At 45.5% G+C, this 21,275-nt stretch overlaps 1 protein-coding gene across 1 annotated transcript; it reads right to left on the minus strand.

The window, feature by feature from the left end:
- Window positions 1-13,343: 13,343 nt before the first annotated feature.
- PCARE (photoreceptor cilium actin regulator) lies at window positions 13,344-21,275 on the minus strand. Its single transcript, XM_041424185.1, has 2 exons — window positions 17,554-21,275; window positions 13,344-13,461 (listed from the first exon to the last, which is right to left on the minus strand). Exons 1-2 carry the CDS (start codon window positions 21,273-21,275, stop codon window positions 13,344-13,346), a joined length of 3,840 nt encoding a protein of 1,279 aa, XP_041280119.1.

Consider the following 21,275-nt stretch of genomic DNA (forward strand, 5'->3'; position numbering starts at 1 on the left):
CATTGTCTGTACTCGAGCCCCCAAAGGAGGCTGAGCTGACGTGTCAGTTTTTAAGGCAATCCTGCTGTCACTGCGCAGGCAGGCTTTGGGTCAGGCAGAAGAGGGGTGTGAATGGAGGGGTGTTCCCTCTGGGTGAGTGCTGGTCTGCTGAGCTTTCGATGTGTGGAGTAATGCAAGGAGCCAGCTGTGTTTTGGTCCTGCACGGTCCTCTCTGTGTCTGCATCGCTGCCCTTCCAGAAATGGAAGCAGAAGCCCTGGATTGGGGTGACAGAGCAGAGTATCCTGTTGGCACTGTTTGGATGTGGGGAATGGTGGCATTGGGAACCTGCTACCACTGTCCTTGTTACCTGTAAGGTTGGCATTGCCTGTGTCCATCGTTCTATGCACCAGAAACTATTCAGGAGTGGGACTGGGGGAGAACCTGGCAGCAGGAAGAGCAGGGGGATCTTAAGAGCATTTTGTTCATTCTTGGTTCTCACAGACATTTAGATTCTGTTAATCTGTTTCAGTGACAGCCAGCTGGTGGCGAGGGTGAGTTCTGGTCTCTTGCTTTGGGGTTAGGAGAGCCAGTTCACCCTGTCCTCAGCCCTCAGGCAGCTGCTCTGTGTGACACTGGCTGTGGCAGCTGCAAACAATCGGGCTCCTTGGTCAAAAAGTGCCCTCACCTGAGCTGCTAACTGACAATGCTGTGCACTTTCTAATCCTGAAAACTTTATCTGCAAACCCAAGGTCTCAGCCAGTCGAGGACTAAACTGTGTCCTCCTTTGTCTGGAGACACTGGACATGGGATAGGTCCTCCTTTCTAATCTAATCCTGGTAGTCTGAGAGCAATGAAGAGAATGACTAGGATGGACCAGCTGCTCATTTGGAGCAGTGGAGGTTGGGTGAGAATTTGTGAGGAGTCCAGTGCAAACCTCTGCAGTTAAGCAGCCAGGAAATAAATAGGGTGGAAACCCTCAGGTGTAACTTTGGGTTTTATTTGCCTAGCTATTACTGTGTCTCATTTATAGGAATGTGTTTAATGTCTGTCCAGGCACCACTGCAGGGCCTCTGAGATTTTTGTTTCATGCAGTGGACTTCCCAGTTAGAGGAGATAAACTGAGTGGTAAGGAGCAATACCAGAGGTGGCCAGCGGGTGCCAGACCAGATCCACAAAATTCTTTGCATCACAGGAACAGCCTGTGACTCGCCTTTGAGGATGGCGTAAATGCACCCTGCTGTAAGGCAGGGTGGTTCATGTTCCTGCCTCTTGTTATGCTCCTGCTTCCAAAGGGACTTAGTACCCCACCAGCTCTAGGGGTGAGAGTTGCCTCTCTTCCTAAGTATTTCAGTGTTCTTTCTGATTCTTGGAAGTTTCATAGGGGAATAGGAGCTGCCCGTGTGGGCTATGCACCTGTGTCTGTTAAATGCTGTGCAGTGTCTGAGTTACAGATGGTTTGCTTTCAGCCTCCCTCTGTGCTATGGGAAGTGATTTATTTGTTTAAAAAAAAAAAACAAAACAACAAAACAAACACATTTTTGGGTTCATCCTGTAAATGACTTTTGCTAATGGCTTCTCTGTCCCGAAACAAGTATCTCAATGACCTTGGTTAAGTATAAACAAACTAAAGTAAAATATGCTGTTGGAGAGGAGGAGGATGACATGGAAAGGGAGAAAATAAGGAAAGGTTTAGGATGCACAAGCAGTTCTTAGAGAATTCCTGATTCCTGGCAGTGGGCACAGTGAGAGACTGGCCTCTGCTGCCATGGCCATCCATCCACGGGGATAGCAGCTGCTGGGGCTTCCCCCATTCTGCCAACAGCAGTCTGCCTCCAGTATGTGGACTGCATGGCCATGATTTTGACAGAATGTGGAAAATGCATTGTTTGAATGTATTTTGATATCGTCTGACATCACCTGACTTGGAGCAGTTTGGTGGGCAGCACGCCCTGTGGGCAGGGCCATGGCAGGGATCAGTGGCTGGCACTGGCAGTGTTATTTTCCCAGGCAGGCTCCTGATACAGCTGTGGGGGAAGGCACCAGCAGCTGCATCAGCCCAGTGAGCAGCAGCAGATGGAGGAGACCCTCATCTGCAAGGAGCCCCTCACCCCCTTTGCTCCCCCATCCCTTGGCAGCGCAAGAAGATTCCGCCGCAGGTGAAGGGCTGCAGCAGCCTGGAGACTCCTTCAGCCAGGACTTACTGCAATCTCCTTCCTGCAGCTGTGCCTGGAGGATGTTGGCCTGCAGAGGTGGTGCCCATGCCCAGGAAGGCTGCTCGGCTCAGGGGGCAGAGTGTGGACAAAAGCTGCATTCAAAGTGCTGATCGTCAGGCCCCGGAGCCACTGGCAAGTGCAGCCGCTCTTCTTCATTCCCTGCAGGAGAGAGCCCAGCCTTGGAGGCTGTCCCTGGGGACAGGGAAACACTCGGAGTATAGGTTTGAATTTTCAGGGACAGTCAAAATGAGAATTGTTTTGAGGCAGGTGTTGTAATGTTGGGTTTGGGTGTGTCTGCAGGAAAGCAAGCAGGAATAAAGCCCAGGCACAATGAAGGAGAATTTTGCATGGCCAATTTACTCTCTACAGATACATGGATCATACCAGCCCACTGAACACTGGGGGCATCTGATGCAGAGTGCAAAGCTTCTTTGAATAGACAGGAGAGATGAGACTTGAACAAATAATTTTGCTGATGCAGAAAAAGGCATCAGACCCACTGGTCCCGTGGCTCAGGCTTAGTTCTTCCAAATCCTGGGCATGGCCCCTTTAGAATGATTCCTTCATTGCTGATATGCAGCTGGAATACTGAATGCAGTTGGAGAGAAGTATTGCTTAGTAATTTAAGTGACATTTTTTGTTGGATAAATTCTGGACTAGAAATGAGCTATACCATTAAAATTTACTTGTCGCTCTTTTATTATTGACCTGACTCTTCTACAGGGGATAAAAATCCTGATTTAAGAAAGGTATTATTTTTTTTTACTGCTTGGCTGCCACATGGTTTTATCCTCTGTGAAGTCATGTAAAGAATGATTAGTTCTCTCAGTTCTAACAGCTCTGTTGGAAAGTATTTCAGAATAACCTGCCCTGTGATATTTCCATTAAGAAAATTTTGAATTGTCAGGAACTACCAAGATCAGAAATATTTTGAGGCAGATCATGTTTATCTTGGGTTTGGGTGTGTGTGCAATAATCAAAGCAGGGAATAAACCTGTGGAACAATAAAGTAGAGAAAAGTTGAACTTTTGTATGTTCAATTTGTTCCCCTCAGATACAGGCTCCCTGAATACTTGGGACATCTAATGGAGTGCAAAGCTTCTTTTACTTTCAACATGCAGTGCTATTGTTCATGTCCCAGCACTCTTTTTGTTGTGAAGAAAAACAAACAAAAAAAATCCCAAAAGTGCAAAACCCAACCCAGAACTGGCGTGGTAAAGGTTGTGGTTGGCACGGCCACAGCGGCAGCAGACGCGTCTGGCTCTGCCTCTCTGTGCCGACCGCTGGCGACTGGAGTCACCCGACCTTGTTCTGAGGCTGGGTACCGAGCTCCCGTCGCTGCAACTCTGAGAGTGATCCCAGATTCAAACCCAGATCCTTCTGCCAGGCAGAAGCACGGGTTCGAAGATGGACTTTACCAGAAAAGGAAAAGGTGAGGATAGCAGGGAGCTGAAAGGCTGAAGCCAAATGGAAAAAAAATCCCCTCAGATTTCAGGGAAACCTGGTCCATGGTGGTCAGTCTCTGTGTCAGAGTAGGTGGCTGACAGCTACAGATGATCCTGCAAGGATGCCCATGGCATCACAACATTCTATCATTAGTTTAAATTCATTCTTTCATCAGTTTAAATATCAGAGTTCCTGCTTTCTCCTTTTTGACAGTGGCCAAATCCCTCATACTGTCAGCCGGGACGGGGACTGTGGCCACAGCTGACCCCAAATTGGACATGGCCATGAGATGCAAGTCCTGTTTCTTTCTTTGCCATCAATGTTGGGTCTCACTACAGATAAATTTCCTGTCATCTGTGCTTGCTGATCAGGTCCAACCCTGAGGATGGTATTATGGTCCTATAAAAAACACTAGCAAGGCCTGCCTGCTTGTTAAGAGATCTTTCTGATTTGCAGAAATACCATCCACAACTGTGTGAGTCTTTACTGGGTATTCACAGAAGCCCAGTCTCAAGAAGTAATCTTTTTTCCCCTCTTATCATTGGAGCCTTCCATCTTTCTCTTCCAACTTGCTAACTCAATACTGTTCAGAGGAATTAAATGCACACTAGTTTCATGAAAAATAAAAACAAAGCAATCTTCTGATTAATTAAAAAGCTCCATGAGTGCCTCACCCATTAAATGGGTTATTGTAAAGGTGGGATTCCTGAGCATCCTCCACTCCCAAGGACCCTCCCTCCCCTCCATGACTGCAAGGATGGTGTGTGGAGCCATGGAGGTCTGGGCTCTCGGCCAGCTCAGGGGCCTCGGCCAGGAGCACCGGCAGAGGCCGCAGAGCAGCGCTGGCCCCGGGGTCACTGCCAGGGAGGATGAGGTGAAGGCTGAGCATGGATCAGCCTGACACAGAGGTGAGGTGAGAGCTGGGTTGCTCTCTGTTGGGAGGAAGGGTCTTGTGGCAGCCCAGAGAGGCTGTGCACATTGGCATGGAACAGCTGTGCCGTGCATGTGCCCCTGCAAGGAGCAGTGCTGCTGGCAGTGCCCCGTGGAGCTGTAGGGCTGCTCAGCTGTGGGTCAGGGAGAGCAGCAGCAGGTTGCATGTGCAGCTGAGCCATTGCTGGAGAGCACAGGGCTCTGGGCTCCCTGCTGTCCCAGGGCAGCCCAGAGGCCAGGCTGTTCCTGTGGGAGCTCTGTGGAAGTGGGTCAGGGTTTTCCCCTGGCCTGCCTCAAGGTGCTGCTGGCAGGAGCATGTTTCCCTGTGCAGCTATTTAGACGTTTCCAGAAAATGTGTCCCATTAAGTATGTAGCTTCATGTAATAAACGAAGCCCACACCTCAGTTAAAATTTAAAATAAATTTAATAAGAGGCAATAGGGGATGAAGCCAATAAAGCAAAAGGAACAGTGGTGGATGCTTAGCCGCAGCCAGAAGCACACTGGTCAATACCCTAATATACCCTGGGTATTGCATCAGCCAAATGCATATTCATAAATGGTAATTCATATTCAAATACTTTAACATAGTTCCTCCTCTCTCCCTTCCCTTCACAGCATGTGCAGTCATCCTCATCATGGTGTCTGCTGCTTTTCGATACAATCAATGGGCCTCGATTCTTTCATTGGTTAAATGTTAACATCATCACAATGCAACATTTGTATTAAAAGAACTCAAAGCTTTAATGCTGACAAAAGTCAGTGTTATAAAATCCATAGTGTTCACTCCAAGGTTTGTGAAAGCCAACACTGTAATATATTTATCACACTTCAGATGCTTTAGGTTTGCACTGCGGCCTCTGTTACACTTTGTGTCTACACTTTGCAGATCTGACTGGCTACACTCTTCCCTGACTGGCTACCTCTTACCAAGAGGTTTTCTCTGCTGACTTCTGATTGTCTCCTACCCTCCCGTCCAGAAGAGCTCTCTATTCTCCAAGCTCAGGAAGAAGCTGCCGCCTGCCTGAAGAGTGTTTGTACAATAGGATTTATGTGTTAAGCTTTATAGTTAGAGATGTGCATATGTTCTGATCTTTAGATGTAGTTTTGAATAAATGTGTTTTGATTGTATCTTTTAAATTTTGATGATATATTTTTAATTGTAAGTATTTTATCTTGATGATTTAAAAAACCACCAACAATTAAATAAAATAAATTCAAATAAACCAAGCAGACAATTCGAGACCCGCACCTGCTACCCTAGAGGTTATGGGAGTGCAGCTCACTCCATGTGCCAGTGTCTCACCACATCCTTTCATCACTGGGCCTCTCCTCTTCCTCTTTTGCCATGTTTTCTTTGTGTCATTTGTGCTGCTTTTTGTTACTTGGCATTACAACGGGGCCACACACTGGCATGTTTGGGGGACAATGGATCCAAAAGATCCTGTCTAGCCAAAAGTTTTCTGCCTAGATGAGTTCTGTGATCACCAAAGGCCTGAGCAAAGAAACAAAGAGAACTGTGCCCAGCTGCCAAAGCTTTTCTCCTTTGCAACCTCACACAGATCTGGCTCACAGCTGTCTTCAATCACAATTCATAGGTAAGAAGAGGTCGTGTACGTCACTGGGAAATTATACACTGCTTTGGAAAAGTCATCTCTATGTATATTTACCGAAGAGAGCAGTCCAGCAGTGTTGTTTGCAACTTGCTTGCAGAAGGATAAGTTGCCTGTGAGGGCAATAACAAGTGACAAGGGTTCCTCGAATCTATTTACACTCCAGCCTGAGTGCCATTCAGCCCAGAGCTGAGGGATCATTTGTTCCCATGGACCAGTGCTTGCCAGGGTAATGAATTCCTGCATAGCTGGAACAAGCAATTCTGGATTCAGTTCCAGCTCTTGGTGGGCTGCATGATCATTGACAATGCTGCCTTTCCAGAAATTATTCTACAGTTTCCTTTCATAGTCATTTGAAGCTTTTAAACTTCACATTCCAATTTTCTTTGCTTTAGGGAAAAACGCTTCTGGCCCAATGCATACTGTGATCTCTTGACAGCAAAGTCCTCATGGTTGCCAGCTTCTGATGTTATAGAAGAAACTGCATGTGAATATGTTAACTGGGTTTTCTGAAGGAAAACTTTTTCTGACTCTGTCACATGGCTGCATGTGTTTGCTTAGCTATGAGTCTAGTCCTGGCCTAGTAAAGCCCAGGCAGGGTGGCATGTTGCAGGGAAAACTAGTGCATGAGCTTATGGGGCTGCCATCAGCAGCAGAGTGCATGTCTGCTTTGGGGATTTCTCTGGAGACACAATTAGGGACCTGCTCCATGCCACAGTATTCTCTTAGATCTTTCTAAAATATCCTAGAAAAGGCAGTGAAACTTCACATCTCCTTGCACAGCCACTGTTTGAATAGGGGCATTCTTGTCCCTCCTCAAAGCCATTGCCCTTTCACACCAGAAACATGAACATCCGCAAAGAGGAACGATGCAAGGTCCTCCAGCTGCTGCTTCAGAGCACTGGGAAGTGTTTGGCTTACAAAACTGGAGTTAGGTATTGCTTGGGTCTTAGCTGAGTTTTGTGGAAGTTTAGAAGGAAAAGAGAATCTGAGATAAGAAGCTTAGGATAATTGGCTACATTGGCCCCTGTGCTTGCTTCCCACCTACTTTTTTGCAGGACTGGCTTCTTATCCCCAAGTGAGTGGCTGGGAAGCAGTCACCCCAGAGCTGTTGCTTTGTACTTCTGAAGCATATCAGTCTCCTGGGAATTATCATCCAAAGAATAGAGAAACTCACACAAGTCCTAGTCTCCTTTTTGCTGCAAAGAGTCTAAGTTAAACCTATCAAAAGACTCTTAAAATTACTATGAATTTACTTAAGAGGCTTTAAGAGTTATTAAGCTTATTTGAGGCTATTTTTACTGGTTTGTAAGTAGCCTCTGAAAAGGTCACAACAATCTTCATTGTGTGTTGGGAGAAGACATGTTGCAGAGCCACTCATCAGTCCAGGGAAACTAGGAATACTCCAAGCATCTAAATGCCTGTTGCAGCCCTTTGCTGTGGTGTTTGCAGTGGCTGTTCTTCTGTGGAAAAGTTTAATACAGTGATTTGGCTGTCAAGAAAACTCTGTGGAGCCTGAAAATGGGACATCATAAACTTGCCTGGGCTAGCAGAGCTCAGAGGTGCAGTACATGCTCTCTTCTTCTCTTGGCTCTTGGATAAATAGTTCTGAAGTATTGAGTTTTTAAACATGAAGAGCATAGCATTTCCTGTGGGTTTTTAAAAATTGTCCATGGTGTATTTTAGGTTCTTTGTTTTTCACCTTAGAGGGTTTTAGTTTTGTAAATTTTTTGCACTCTGTTTCAAGCTGTTGTTGGTATGTTATTTGGACTAATATGAAATTTGTCTAAGACTGATAATGAGGTAACTACTTACCAGGAGTCCTTTCTAACTAGATGCTCAGCTGCAGAGCACTGTGGTAGTAGGGTGTCCCTGATGCTCCCTGTTTCCTGGCTTTTCCACATGAGAAACCACACTATGAGAACCCACTTACAATCCAGGTCCCTTACAGTACTTAAGATGTGCAGGTATATGCATGTGTTTTCCCTGAAACATAAAGGAGCAAGGGTCTGCATGGGTATCTGGTTATTGCTGAAACCTTCCCTATTCAAAAAGATCCAAAAGATGCATTGCCTTGTGCCCTGGTTGTCCACATTAACTATATTTATTAGCAAAGAGACACAAAGCTTCCAAGAGGAGTAAAACATTCCAAAAGTGAGGCCATTGTATTGTACTGGCAGGTTGAATTTCTAGTTTAGATGTAAAAGATACTAAACTTCTAATTATAACAGGGGGCAAGGCTGCAATGAAATGACCCCATGAGATTGACAGAGTCACACTTAAAAGCCAAGCAGCTGGTAAATTTGTTTGTTTAGATTTTCACTGCAGAGTCATCTCTGCCTTGCCACATGTCTGTGTGTCTGCTGGAATGCCTGGAAAGTTTTGTTCACAGCTTTGTACCTACTGCTCTGGGGAAGGACGGTCTTTGTTAGCATCCTCAGGCTTGGACTTGGGTTCACTCCTATCCTAAGGAGCCAGTGGTTAGGTAGTATTAATAACTGAAGGGCAGCCTGTTGCATTGAAAGCTTTCCATTTCTCCTTAATTGCTGTACAATCAATTAATCTGTGCCTTGAGGAAAACTTTATTAAAGCAGGAGGGATAGATATGGAGTAAGATAGGCTTATCACCCCTTTTTCCTTTGAAATAACCTTGAAAATGGTGTGTACTATACAGTCCAACTTCAGGAATTCTCACACTGTTACTTAATGCAATCACAGAGTTGTATGTTAGTAAAGAAAGATAAAAGAATAAAGGAAGAGACATAAGAGGCCAGATTTTGAAAATCAGAATGTCACTGAGAGGAGAACAATTAGGGGTTGTGAGGGCTGTAGGTAATTTTGTGCTAGAAGTGGTGGAACAGGATAGGTGCAGGGCAGGTATATGTGAGATGAATGGAAATGGGATCAGAGGGATAATGAAGGCCTTGATCACCTTTTCCTGATGCTATCTACTGTCTCTATCTGCACGTTTTCTTTTGACATGAACATTTTCATTATTCATCCAAAAAGGACTGTGGACAAGAAATGCAAACTTGGGATCCTTGCCCCCAGGTTTCAGATGATCCAGTACACAACTGAGAGGTTTGTATGAACCTTCACTTTTACCTGAGGACAATGTGGAAGTGAGCCCCTAATCCATACTGCAGGTGCTATGGATCTTGCCCATAGGATGTTGCCCAGGAAGATCAAAATCACAGTTTGAAGTCCACACCTGTAAAATGCATTTCCATGTGCTGTAGTCATGATGGCACTGGGTACATTGATTTGGAAGAATTAATGGTTTTCTAATCCAGCAGGTTTTCTCTTCAGGAGATACTGGCAGTTCTTTACTGATGAGACATGACAGTAAGAAGATGTTACTTTATCTCTGTGTTATGGTTTCTTTCCTTCCTATAGCAAAGATGACATCTTCTCAGAATATTTCTCTTAATGGTAAAACTTCATAAATGGTTATGACATGCTTTGAATGTTAAAAGCTGCTAGCACTGCAACATGCTGAATTTATTGATAACCTGCACAGCATTCTCAGCCATGTTGCTAATCACAGAATCACAGAATATTCTGAATTGACAGGGACTGACAAGGATCATCGAGTCCAGCTCCTGGCTCTGCACAGAATGCCCCAAGGGTCACTGCATGTGCCTGAGAGTGTTCTCAAAACACTTGTTGAACTCTGTCAGGCTTGGTGCTGTGACCACTGCCCTGGGGAGCCTGTTCAGCGCCCAACCACCCTCTGGGTGAAAAACCTCTTCTTAATACCCAGCCTAAGCCTCCCCTGACACAATTTCAGGCCATTTCCTCAGGTCCAGTCACACAGGAGAGAACAGTGCCTGCCCTTCTGCTTGCCCTGACAAGGAAGCTGTAACTGCACCGAGGTCCCCCCTCAGTCTCCTCTTCTCCAGGATATCTGAGGTAGTTCTTGAAGTCAGAAAAAAGAAACTGGAGTGTTTGTGGTGCCTTAGTGTTCCAGTCATCTTCAGATGCCAAGGGAATGAAATGACAACCCCATTAAAGGTCTGAGATTTGAGCAGTGTCACTGGAAACAAGGGCAGCTGCCAACTTTTTAAAGGTCTGCAGATAAAGTGCAGCACAGAGCTGTTGGCTGCTCTTCTCACAGCTGTGAAGAAGCCCTGGCTGGAAACCTGATCCTGCTCAATCTCTCTGCAATCTGACTCCACTGCGGGGAGTGCACTCTGATTTTAACCCTTAGGACCAAGCCACTGTCCCCGAGTTAGCTGTGGTTTTACACAGCAGCTCCACTGAGCTGAGTACGAGACTGCCAGGTAGCTCAGGCTTAAATCAGGGCAGGGGAGCGGTGGAAGCACAGCTGACCCGTGCTCTGGTCTGTCTGTGCCCAGGCTGGATCTTGTAGCCTAAAAAAAGGCATATTTGTTGAATGGAAATGCAATCTAACCTGACTGATGTACCAGCAAAACACAAAACAAGACAAATTTGTGCTGGGATGGGGGAAGAGGAAGCAAATGGACTTTCTACAGTTCAGGGCAGTAAGGAATGCATCAATACTATAACACTGGATTAAGTTTGAAACTGGTTGCATACAGAATATGGGAGATCAAACTCATACCTTGTATATAAAGCCTCTGTTTTATTTACATCTGTAAAAAATAAATGTTTAATTTGAGCCTGGTCATATAAAACAACTGTATTCCAGAAATGTTGCTTTGTGAAAAAATTGAACTGTTGACCAAAAACCTGTTAAAAATTAATTTTTTTTTTTTTAAAAAGTGGAGGGCCAAACTATCATTTCCTGAATACTAGAGTTACTCTCAATTTCATGCTTGCAATACAAATCAAAGGTAAACACATTTTTTACAAGAGTTACATTTTTTTACAAGAGTTACATTTTTTACCTTACTGGACTAAAGAGAACCTCTTAACTACATGTAACCATGAGTTCACATTACAAACTTGCAGATCACTCCCCCAGGAGCTGTGTCTTGCATACAATGAGCAGTTTGCTGCAGCATCCTTTGGGCAGCATGAGAATCCTTCAGCAGCTGCAGTCTCCAGGTGGGACTGTGTTTGCAAGGAGTCTCCTGACGACCACAGCCTCAGTCAGAGCCGGGAGGGATGAAGTCCAGGATGGCAGCTCATGTACGCTCCTTCAAGGAACCTGATTTTGGGCAAAGATGCTTTGGCTCACTCCAAGTCCAGAGAGCACATGTGGGAGGAGGTTTCCAGCTTGACTGCTGAAGTGAAGTGCTGCCCCAGGTGCTGCTGTAGCAGAATCTGTTTCTTGAGGGATGTAAGGAAATATTTTCTCCTATTCCCCATCAGGGGTGCTGGGAAGTTTCAGCATGAAGCCATAAAGAGATGAGCTGATTGCAGTAGCTGAGGAGAAGCTGTCCTCCCACTCTGCTCTCTTTTCCTCTGCAAAATGCCAGTTTCCTGCTGTCGTGTTCCTGGTTTGCTTCTCTTCTGGAGGGTTACTGCCAGCAGAACAAACCAACCCAAAATGCATGCAAAAATGCATTTGTATTCTTATCCAGGAGGGAGAGAACTACACTTCTGATGAGGGGGAGGACTAACTTGCAGAGCTGACACTGCTGCTGAGCTTTGCAGTATGTCCCTGGTGATTTTCCAGCTTGACAGGGGATGGTGCCTCTGCCTGTATGACTACACAGTGGGCTGGCTGACATCTGCATGGGTATGGCCTCTTTAAGATCACAGACCCCTGAGCATCCAAAGCATCCATTCACTTCGAGTTGCTTCTCTATATTCAAACCCCCACTTTAAACATAATAATTAAGGTTTCCTTGTGTCTGTGGTGCAACATGGCACTGTACTTGGCGAGAGATGCTTGCGGTTAAGGCATGGGACTAAAACTCAGGAGTTCAGTATCCAGAGAGTAACCCTTGTACTGAAGAAGGTGAAGCTCCATCCCCTCACCATGAAGGTGGGCAGGAAGGGTAAAAATGCTGTGTGAAGGTGAAGTTCCCAGACACCACCTTGATGAAGACTGTAGGAAAAAATTTAAACTATTCCTAACAAAGTATGATACAAATGGCTTTTTTTTTTTTTTTTTTTTTAAATGGTCTTATTCTGTACTAAAGTTGTAGATGAAAACATGTCAAATGAAACTAAAGCCACATTAATTAAAAGCTGCATCTTAACCACAATGACATATTAGTTAGGTGAGGAAGATCCAGTAATTTTTGAGACTGTATTTCAGTGAATGCTGTAAAATCTTAGGATTAATGACTGTAAATAACTTGTGTTTTTATTAACAAGAATCTGTCTAAACTATCCAGTGAAATTAAAGTAAATACCCTCAAACTGCATAAATCAGAAAAAAATATACAAAACTTTTTCAGGGAGAACAGGATTCTCTATGCTGGCATTTTTTTCTGGCATTTTTTTCTTTTACAAAAAAAAAAAAAAAGAAAAGAAAAACAAGCCCAAATAAACCTCCAAATGTGTCCTTACATGCTTTGTGATTTATAATGTTGTTCGATCAGGCGATTGCAAAACTACTCTAATCAGGATTAAGCCTTGTTCCCTGGAAACTAGAGGTGATAAGATTATCTGGTAATCAAAGGTGATTTAGAAGATCAAAGGCTTTTTTGAGGGAGTAAGATCCCTAATTTTTTCCCTTCAAAATGGGTTGCTTTTTTTAAACTTGTATATGACATTATTCTTTTCCTGCATGTAGATCTTACCTAGGGTAAAAATGTGGCTTTGCTGAAGCCATGGATGTTTAATTGCAGCAATACTCAGTTGGTTCAGGGTTTTACCTCCCTCCTGGAAAAGTCACAACAGCCCTTTTTACACAGACTGTGATGCTATTGAATAAATAACATGCTGAATAATGATAACTTGTGTTAGCTTTTTGAAATCTTTTGTCTAAACTGGGGAAAAAAAGATTTGGCTGTAGGTCCAAATTTGCCTCAGACTCACCCAGTTACAAAGTGTTTCTTTTGCTCCATGTGGATCTCCGAGCAAAACCATGGCATGAAAGGAGAAGCAGCCGGCTGGTATTTTGTTAGATTGTTGAGCCCAGTTTGGGGGTTTGATGCAATGCCATCGTACAGTTTCCTTGCAATTGAAGGTGGAGCTGTGCTCTGGAGGCTTGGCTAAGGCTGTTTCCTCCCTCTGGGGTCTCTGGCCTTGCTCGTGCCCCTGCCTTGGGGGTGCTCCTGCTGTCAGTCCCTCTGCAGCCCCTGGCCCACCACGTAGAGCTCGGGGTGGGCAGCAGATCTGCTTTCAGGAGCGCCAGAGCTGCTCCAAGAGTCACCTGCTTTCCTAGGGCTCTTCTCCAAGCTGCAGAAGGAAAGATGCTTAAGAGGTTAATGAATCATGACTTTTTAAAACAGCACTGATTAGAGCATGCCCACGGAGCACAAACCCTGTCACTCCCCACACCCTGTCATTCTCCATCTCCTCCTGAACGCCCTCTTGATGTGCACCATCCAGATTTTACTTTTGTCCTGCCAAATGCACTGTACTCTCCCCTCCCAGACCTCCCTTGGGAAGAAAACATTTTGTGTGTTTAACAGGGGATCGGTGTGAGGCTGGGTTTCCCTGCAGAGAGGGGCAGATTTGAGTGAAAATCTTGTTTCAGACTGCTGAAGGGAAGGAAAGGTCTTACCTCTGATGTGCATCTGCCTAACCTGGTTACAGTGATTTCTGAGCACAGTGTACAGTGATTTGTACATGTGTGCAGTGATTTTCCAGCATGACTGTGGGAGGGGAATTCTGCTCTTATAAATCTGCTACTCTCACTCTGTTGACAGAAGCACTGAGATGCAGAAAGTGTAAATGACGTTCTTGAGGTTGCTCTGGCACTCCCTGGGGGTACAGGGACTTTATGCATCAAGACTGGTCATATCACTGGATCTAGTCATGGGTATCTCACGCCCTGTGCCTTCCTGCTGCAGTGTGTGAAGTGTGCTCTGCACTGCTGCAGCTCATTCATGTGGTTTAAACTCAATGGGGAAATATTTCAGAGCTCTCTGGGAATCATGACTGTATTTTAAGTGTATAAACTGCTAAACTGAATGAGTTTTCAACTGCAGACAAGCTGTTATGTTCCTGCTCTTAACTTAATGATTTGAACTGCTAAGTGAAGGGATTTGTGACACATGTCCAAGCCATGAAATTAATCCAGATTCAAATATCCCCCAGCTGCAGAAGGGCTCATTTGGGCTACTTGCTTTGATCCTGATTCAGCCAACCCAGTCCATTCTCAAGCTCCCACTGAACAGTATGTTAAAGACAATGGCATTTTATCTTCTCTCTCTGCTCTACCACTTGGGAGAGGAGCAGTCTCGATGAAATACTATTTTGTTAAGGTGCATACAGAGAAGCTGTGTTACAGATTAACAGAATTTCTGTGAGCAGAGCAGTTGTACATGTCAATGTACAATACTGAGATGCCTATAATTGCTGATTTGCTGTCAAATGACCAAGCTTAGAAACCAGCCAAATTATCTCAGTCTATTCAGCCACAAGCTGGTCAAATGGGAGCCAGTTGAACAGACTTGAGAACTGAAGTTCTTGTCAGGTAAGATCTAAGATTAAAAGAAAAGCTCCAGCTCCAGCTCTAGTTAGAACTACTAATGTTTTAAATCTTGATATTCCTTATAACATGGGATGGGCAGAAGTCATACTTGGAAAAAGTGGGTTTTGCCTCCTAGGAGAGCAATGAGGAGGAGACACACAAATCTGTGCACAACACTGACATTTAATGCCCATCAATGCCAGATTGAAAAATAAGATGGAAATAGCCCTTTTTTTGGTGTGTTTCTGCTAAAAGGGGGTGTGTGGGAGAGGCAACTCAGCTGCCTCTTTTTGCTTGCACAAGCTCTGCCAGATCTTTGGCAACCTACTTCTCATCAAATGGATGTGTTAATTTGGTATGGGAAAAGTCGGGGGATATATCTCTTATATCCCTGAGTTTGTGAGCATGGGAGAAACTGGATAACTCACTGATCTTCAGAATGCTTCTCCTATGAAAGATTGATAGTATCTCAGGTTTGATTCTGTGTCCTCTCCCTTCTACTAATGAATCTGCTAATAATGCAGAAAAATAACACAGAAAAGCACCACACAGACCAAAAAAAGGCATTGTTACATTTGGAAAGAAGAGGTTTTAAAGCAAGGGGAGGAACGAAGGAAAGGAGACTGACAGCTGTGGGGTGATGGCTTGTGAATTTGAGACCAGGTACAAACATTGCTGGAATGAGGAGGTTTAGGTTTAGGTTCTAGGTTTAGACATTTTGAGATTTTCCTCTGTCAGCAGGATGAATTACAAAGCAGAAAAAGTTCTGGCTGTTTAATGCACTTGGAGGAGAAAGAGGGATCAGAGTGTGGTGCTGTGTCTATTAAGGCACCTGCTAAAAGAGCAGGGCTCAGCATCTGCACAGGGTGATGTGGTGCTCACAGCTGTGGCATCCACCCCACTCCTGAGCAGGAGGAGAGGACCTGAGTGATGTGAAGACCTCTCAGAGCTTTTTCCCCGTGTTCATTCCTAAAATGGTCTTTCTCTGCCCATCAGCCCATTGGCTGTGGTGTTCATTTTAGGCCATCCAAGGCAAGGTCCATAAAATTTACTCCAGGCAGCTTATTTTGGGTGTAAGAAAACACACAGTCATGTATTGCATCTTAAATCAGTGTGTGTGGTAATTAATGGTCTAAATTTCCCTTTTGTGTATGTTGATATAAATTTGGCATAACTGACTAGTACTACTGTTGGTGTTCATTGGGATAAATGATAAGCTGAATTTGACCTAGGATATCTTTAGTTCTTCCAAAATACTTGTAGATCATAACAATAGGATATATGACTTTTTCATGAAAGGGATGATTTTATTTACAGTGACTTGTTTTATATTACTCACTATAGTCTGACAGACTGATAGAAAGATAATACACCCCACTGAAGTATAAATTAGCTAGCAATTTATAACAATGAAATAAAATGCATCCATAAAACTGCCTGGGCTTTTGTCTTGCAAGGTTTTGCATAAAAACTCTTTTGAAAACATTTATTTCTGCTGGATGGCACTGGAGTAGACAAAGCTGACTTCACACAGTACATAGAAATAACAGAAAACCCAACAACACTGCACAGGAATTTTAGGACATATTCAAATGTCAGACTACAATGCAATATTACAACTGGGACTGCAAAATGATTTGCATTTCCCAGTGTTTTTTACACGTTTTGTTCAGCACATTTCTCTACTGCCAGCATGGGATACTCAGTCCTTCTGTCTTTGGGGTGGGAATGCCTGGAAGTCTGTCTTCAGTGCCCATGACTGTCCCTGTGCTCACAGTACCCTGCGTGCAATTTCATCCTGTTGGGGTTGATCTTGCAATCCCCATCCCTCCTCAAGGGAATGAATCATGTGACTGCAGCTCTTCTGGGGCAAGAGCAAAAATACTGCTCATGTGTGGAAAGGTTACCAGAGAAGCTTAAAGCTTAATTGACTTACACATCCTAAGATGTTAAGAAACTAGAATAATAACACTGTACTTCCAGGCTGTTACACATCTTTGAGTATTCCCAAATACCCACTTCTATTTACTGGCTGGTTTTATGATTTTTTTCTTCCTTAGGTGATAAGCTAAGCCCGTTTTTTTTAATAAGAGGCCACCACTTTTTGCAATCATGGAACTAGCATGTGTTGATGTTTAGATTTCTTTTTCAGAGCAATGAATCTCCAGTAGCCATGGGATGCTTCTGAAAACTGGGCTTGGGCTGTGGACCCAGCAGACTTGACATCAGCACCTAGGTCTGAAAGTGTGCCCAAGAAGCTCAAAATTCCAGCCTATAATTTTGTCCACACAGATCCTTGCCTTTATATTATCTGTCTCTCATCCGTGCCAGCTGAATTGAAACATTCTCCCAAAGCTTTCAGATGAACAGTTTATACTGGATTAGAAGCTGATGCTAAAACAACACCCTCCTCTTGGCTCACACATATCTTCTCATAAATATTTATGTTTATAACCTGATGGCTACTTCAGAGCTTTTTAGGAATTGAATGTGGACGCCCTTAGTCCCCACAGAAATAAGGGGAGTTCTGTGCCATGAAACCAACACTGAATTTTCCCTGGGGTGCTTGTCACAGCTTATATGTAAGGGTAAGGCTTGAGCAAGCCATGGAAATCTAACTCTTCCCTTCATTCAGACTGATAGTCTACTGAAATCTGAGGCAAGAAAACAGAACAGATTATTTCAGTTGGAAGGGACTGACAATGATCAGTGCTATCTTTGCACAGCCATCTATTCTGCACGTGAACAGGACACCTTTCTGGGAAACCTCTTAACAACTTTAAATTCCCATCAGAAGTTTAGAAAGCCAGCATGGTGCTACAGGTCTGCTTTTCTGGCATGGAGTTCCTTACCTTGCCTGGTGAAGCGCAGGCTCGCTGCCAGCTGTTAGAGAAGCTGGGAGATGAGGCTGGACCCCTGGGCGGCGGTCGGAGAAACTTCTCCTCACGAACGGCTGAGGATTGCTGGTGCTCAGGGACAGCTTCCTGGCCCGGTCACTGGGCTGCTGGAACGGCAGGCTGCTCTTCTGGGAATGTGCTGCAGCTTCAGGCTGGCTGGTCACCTCAGCAGTGCACTTGCTGGGTACCACTGGAGGTCTGGCTTCGAATAAGGAAGAGGTGGCCGGGCAAAATATGGAGCGGACATTGCTGCCCCTCTTGGAGGAGGAGAGCTGGTGCTCGTCCCCAGCGTCCAGCCCAGCTCTTGGCCCCTTGGAGGAGCGAGATGGCGAGGCTGGTGGAGAGGGGGTGGTGGGGAATGGAGTGGGGGAGCCTGCCAGGCGCTGTGCTGTTGGTGAGCTTTGCCTGTGCCCCACAGGAGGGCTGAGTGGTTTTCGCTGCGGTGGTGGAGAGGGCAGCTTCTTCTGCAGAGGTGGGCTGGGCATCCTGGGGCTGGACGGGGGACTGGGTTTCCTCTGCATGGCGGGTGAGCTGGGTTGTGTGCTGCTGAAAGCCTGCAGAGAATGTCTGTGGTGCGCTGGGGGGCTGAAAAGCCGTTTCTCAGTTGGTGAAGAAGGAGCAGTTCTGGTTGGGGAGACCCTCCTGGTGAACAGTGAGCCCTTCTCATTGCTCCGGAGCGCATCAGCAGAGCCATGCTTCTGGCGCGGCACTGGAGGCGCAGGTGTGTTGGGCCCCTTGCTCTCTGAGCTGCTGCTGTGTGGGTTTGAAGCCCCACTGGGGTTCTGAAGAGGAATAATTTTATGGGTTTGCTTGTATAAATCCGCAGCCTCTTTCCTCTGGGTTTCTAATATCTCCTCCGGGCTGGGGATGCGCACGTTGGTGGGGTTCAGCTCCAGAGAGTACCTGTGCAGTTTCTCATCCCCTGACCTGGTGCTCCTTAGACCTTTATTAGCCACAGCACTGGGACCACTGATATTTTTGCTTGGCAGCAAGTCGATGGACTGAAGGGAGGCTTTCATTTTTGGGGAAACTTGTGATCTCTTAGCAGCATGCAATTCTGGTTTGGTGGTCGTTTTGGCATCTTCCAAAGAGTTTCCTTCTGTTCTTGCAGCTTCTTCAGGCTCGGATAAATTTTCAGAGGAAGTGTCCATCAACATTTCAGGTGGTGGCGGTGGCAGGTTCTCAGTGTCTTCATCCATCTCTTCCTTTGTGTCCTTCTTGCTTAATTCTGTCGGTGGTGCAGGAAGAAAGGCATTTGGAAAACTAGAAGAAACATCATTGGTGTTTGTGTCTTCTACTGGTGAAACACGATGCTTGAGATTTAAAGGTGCCAGGCCTCTCTGGAAGGGAGTGGTGGGTGGAATGACTGGAAGTCCAAATTTTCTGATGCACTTTATTGGTCCTAAGGATCTTAGAGGTTTGGCTTTTGCAAGATCATCAGTAGGACTGAAAGTTTCAATCAGTTTTTTGACAGACTGCCGGGGGGTACAGCTGCTGCCACTCAACATTTGTGCTCCAGGAGGCTCATTTTCTTTGCCTCCTGATGTCTCCTGGGTAGGCACAGTAGCTCTTACAGGCTTCCTGACTCTCTTTTCATTCAGCAGAAGGACAGGATTTTGATCAGATGTGAACAAAGGGACTTTATCCTGGTTAGGCAGGATGCTGAAATTTTTTGAGAGGCCTGCCTTCAGCTTGCGGGAGGACCTAGATGTAGTTTGATCATCCTGCAAATAAGGTGCTGTTCTTGATTTCCAAAGCTCCAGGTTTTTAGCTATATCCTTTCCATACAACATTGCCAGCCTTTTGCTGAGCTCTTTTTGAGTCCTCTGAAGCTCTAGGAGAGTCGGGTCCTCTGCCTGGCTTCTGAGGGACTCCTCTGACCTGGACCGTCGTTGCTTCCCAAACCTTTTCTGTCTGCCTGTTGCTGTACTGGGCCTCTTTGCCAGGACTGCCCTTCCACTCTCATCCTCTATCCACTCTTTACGCCTGGATTTAGCTGGGACGAACTTGATTTTTTCACTGATGGCATCTTTCATCTTCAAAATGATTTCTTCTGTATCTGCATTCTCTGCCCTTTTGATGGACTGCCTTTGAATGTTATCAGTGAGCGCAGGTGATGACAGGGACCTCGGCAGAGCATCTTTTCCCATTTCTGATAAACTTGTGTTGTCATCATCCTCCCCCAGCGTGCTCTCTTCTTCATCATCATCATCGTCCTCATCCTCATCCGAAAGAAAATCTGCTGATTCACAGATTTTGGAATGCTCACCTTCCTGAATAGAATCAGACTGCAAGGAGTTGTAGGAACGGCTTTTGCTCAAGCTTGCATATTGGGGCATGGTAGAAACACCTTCTGCTACTCCACCCTGACAAGAAGTCGCTTCCCTACTTTGCACAGATGAATGAAACACATCTTTAAAATGCCTTCCAAGAGCACAGCCGTGGGATGCAGCTGTGCCCATGCTCACCCGCTCCGCGGTTCCGGCATGCTTTCTGGCTGGATGTCCGTGTGCACAGGAGTCACCTGGCTGTGCTCCATGCTGGCTGAGAGCACTGAACTCTTTGAGGGATTCATTGTCCACACCAATGCCACTGTCCTCAGAACAGAGAGTCCTGTCATCACCGTGGGACCGAGAGGATCCCACAGTTGAGGCTTCCAGCAGCTTTATTGTCCGTAGCAGGTGCTCATCAAAGCTCTGCTTTGCTTTCAGTTTGCCCTCCAAGTTGTTTGCAGCAGACTGCAGGTAGCTGCACGTCTCCTGCAGGGCATTGGACGTGAGGGAGGCCAGCATCCCACTCACCAGCTGCATTTTGTTCACTGTGTACTGCAGCAGCTGCTGCAGAAGATCAGGGTGTTCTTTCAAATCGTCCTTTTCTGCCGGCCATGCCAGATTCCCACCTACATCTTTGAGAAGATTTTCCCCATCGCTGGCAATTTCTTCCAAGAGCTGGTTGATTTCATCAAAGCGAAGCACTAGGAAGCTGATCATCTGCTGCAGGAAGAGCTGAGTTTGGGTGGCCTGGTTGGCCATGTGCAGAATAGTTTCATACTTGGAGAGGTTGGGGTGTAAGTAGGCGTACGCACTCTGGTGAGCCTTGACCAGCAGCTCTGGGAAGTCTACCTTCTTCTCTGTCTCACACGGGGCCAGAATGGACTTTTCTTTACTTTTGTTGGGTTGACCTTGCTTTGCCAGCTTATGGGCTTTTTTCTTCTTTCCTTTCTTTGGGATTTGCTTTGCGTTGCTTTCATTCTTGTCATCCCAGATGAAAGCCGATGCCTCTGATTCGCAGGAGGTTTGCTTTCTGATCTCTATGGACTCAGTGATGTGCTTTTGAGACTCAATCAGTTCAGACATGACGACTTCAGCATCTGTGGCTGTCCTCTCAATTTTCTTGTCTTCCCTTGAAATCTGGGAATCTGAATGAGCCTTGGAAGATAACTGCACATTATCATTTTTGTCCAGCTCTGACAGTCTATCCTCCTCCTCTTCTTCCAGGTAGTCCTTCCTCTGAATCCCATACTCATCAATATTGTAGCAAGATGAACCTTTAACCAGCAGAGGGATTCCTTTATCTCTTGAATCAATCGGCAAAACACTTTTGGGTTTATTCAAAGCCTTAAGAGCACTTCTTGCAGCAGTACTATCAATCTCACTGCGAGAAGGTGTGCAGCCCAT

The sequence above is a fragment of the Onychostruthus taczanowskii genome, unplaced genomic scaffold (genome assembly GCF_017590055.1).
Source record: "Onychostruthus taczanowskii isolate IOZ18803 unplaced genomic scaffold, ASM1759005v1 scaffold80, whole genome shotgun sequence".
Lineage (NCBI taxonomy): Eukaryota > Metazoa > Chordata > Aves > Passeriformes > Passeridae > Onychostruthus > Onychostruthus taczanowskii.

Bases quoted from the DNA above. Each gene is read 5' to 3' on its own strand.
- PCARE (XM_041424185.1), bottom strand. From the start codon at position 21,275: ATGGGCTGCACACCTTCTCGCAGTGAGATTGATAGTACTGCTGCAAGA. The intron at 13,462-17,553 runs GTAAGGAACTCC...TTCCTTCTGCAG, and splicing joins CCTGCGCTTCACCAGGCAAG to CTTGGAGAAGAGCCCTAGGA.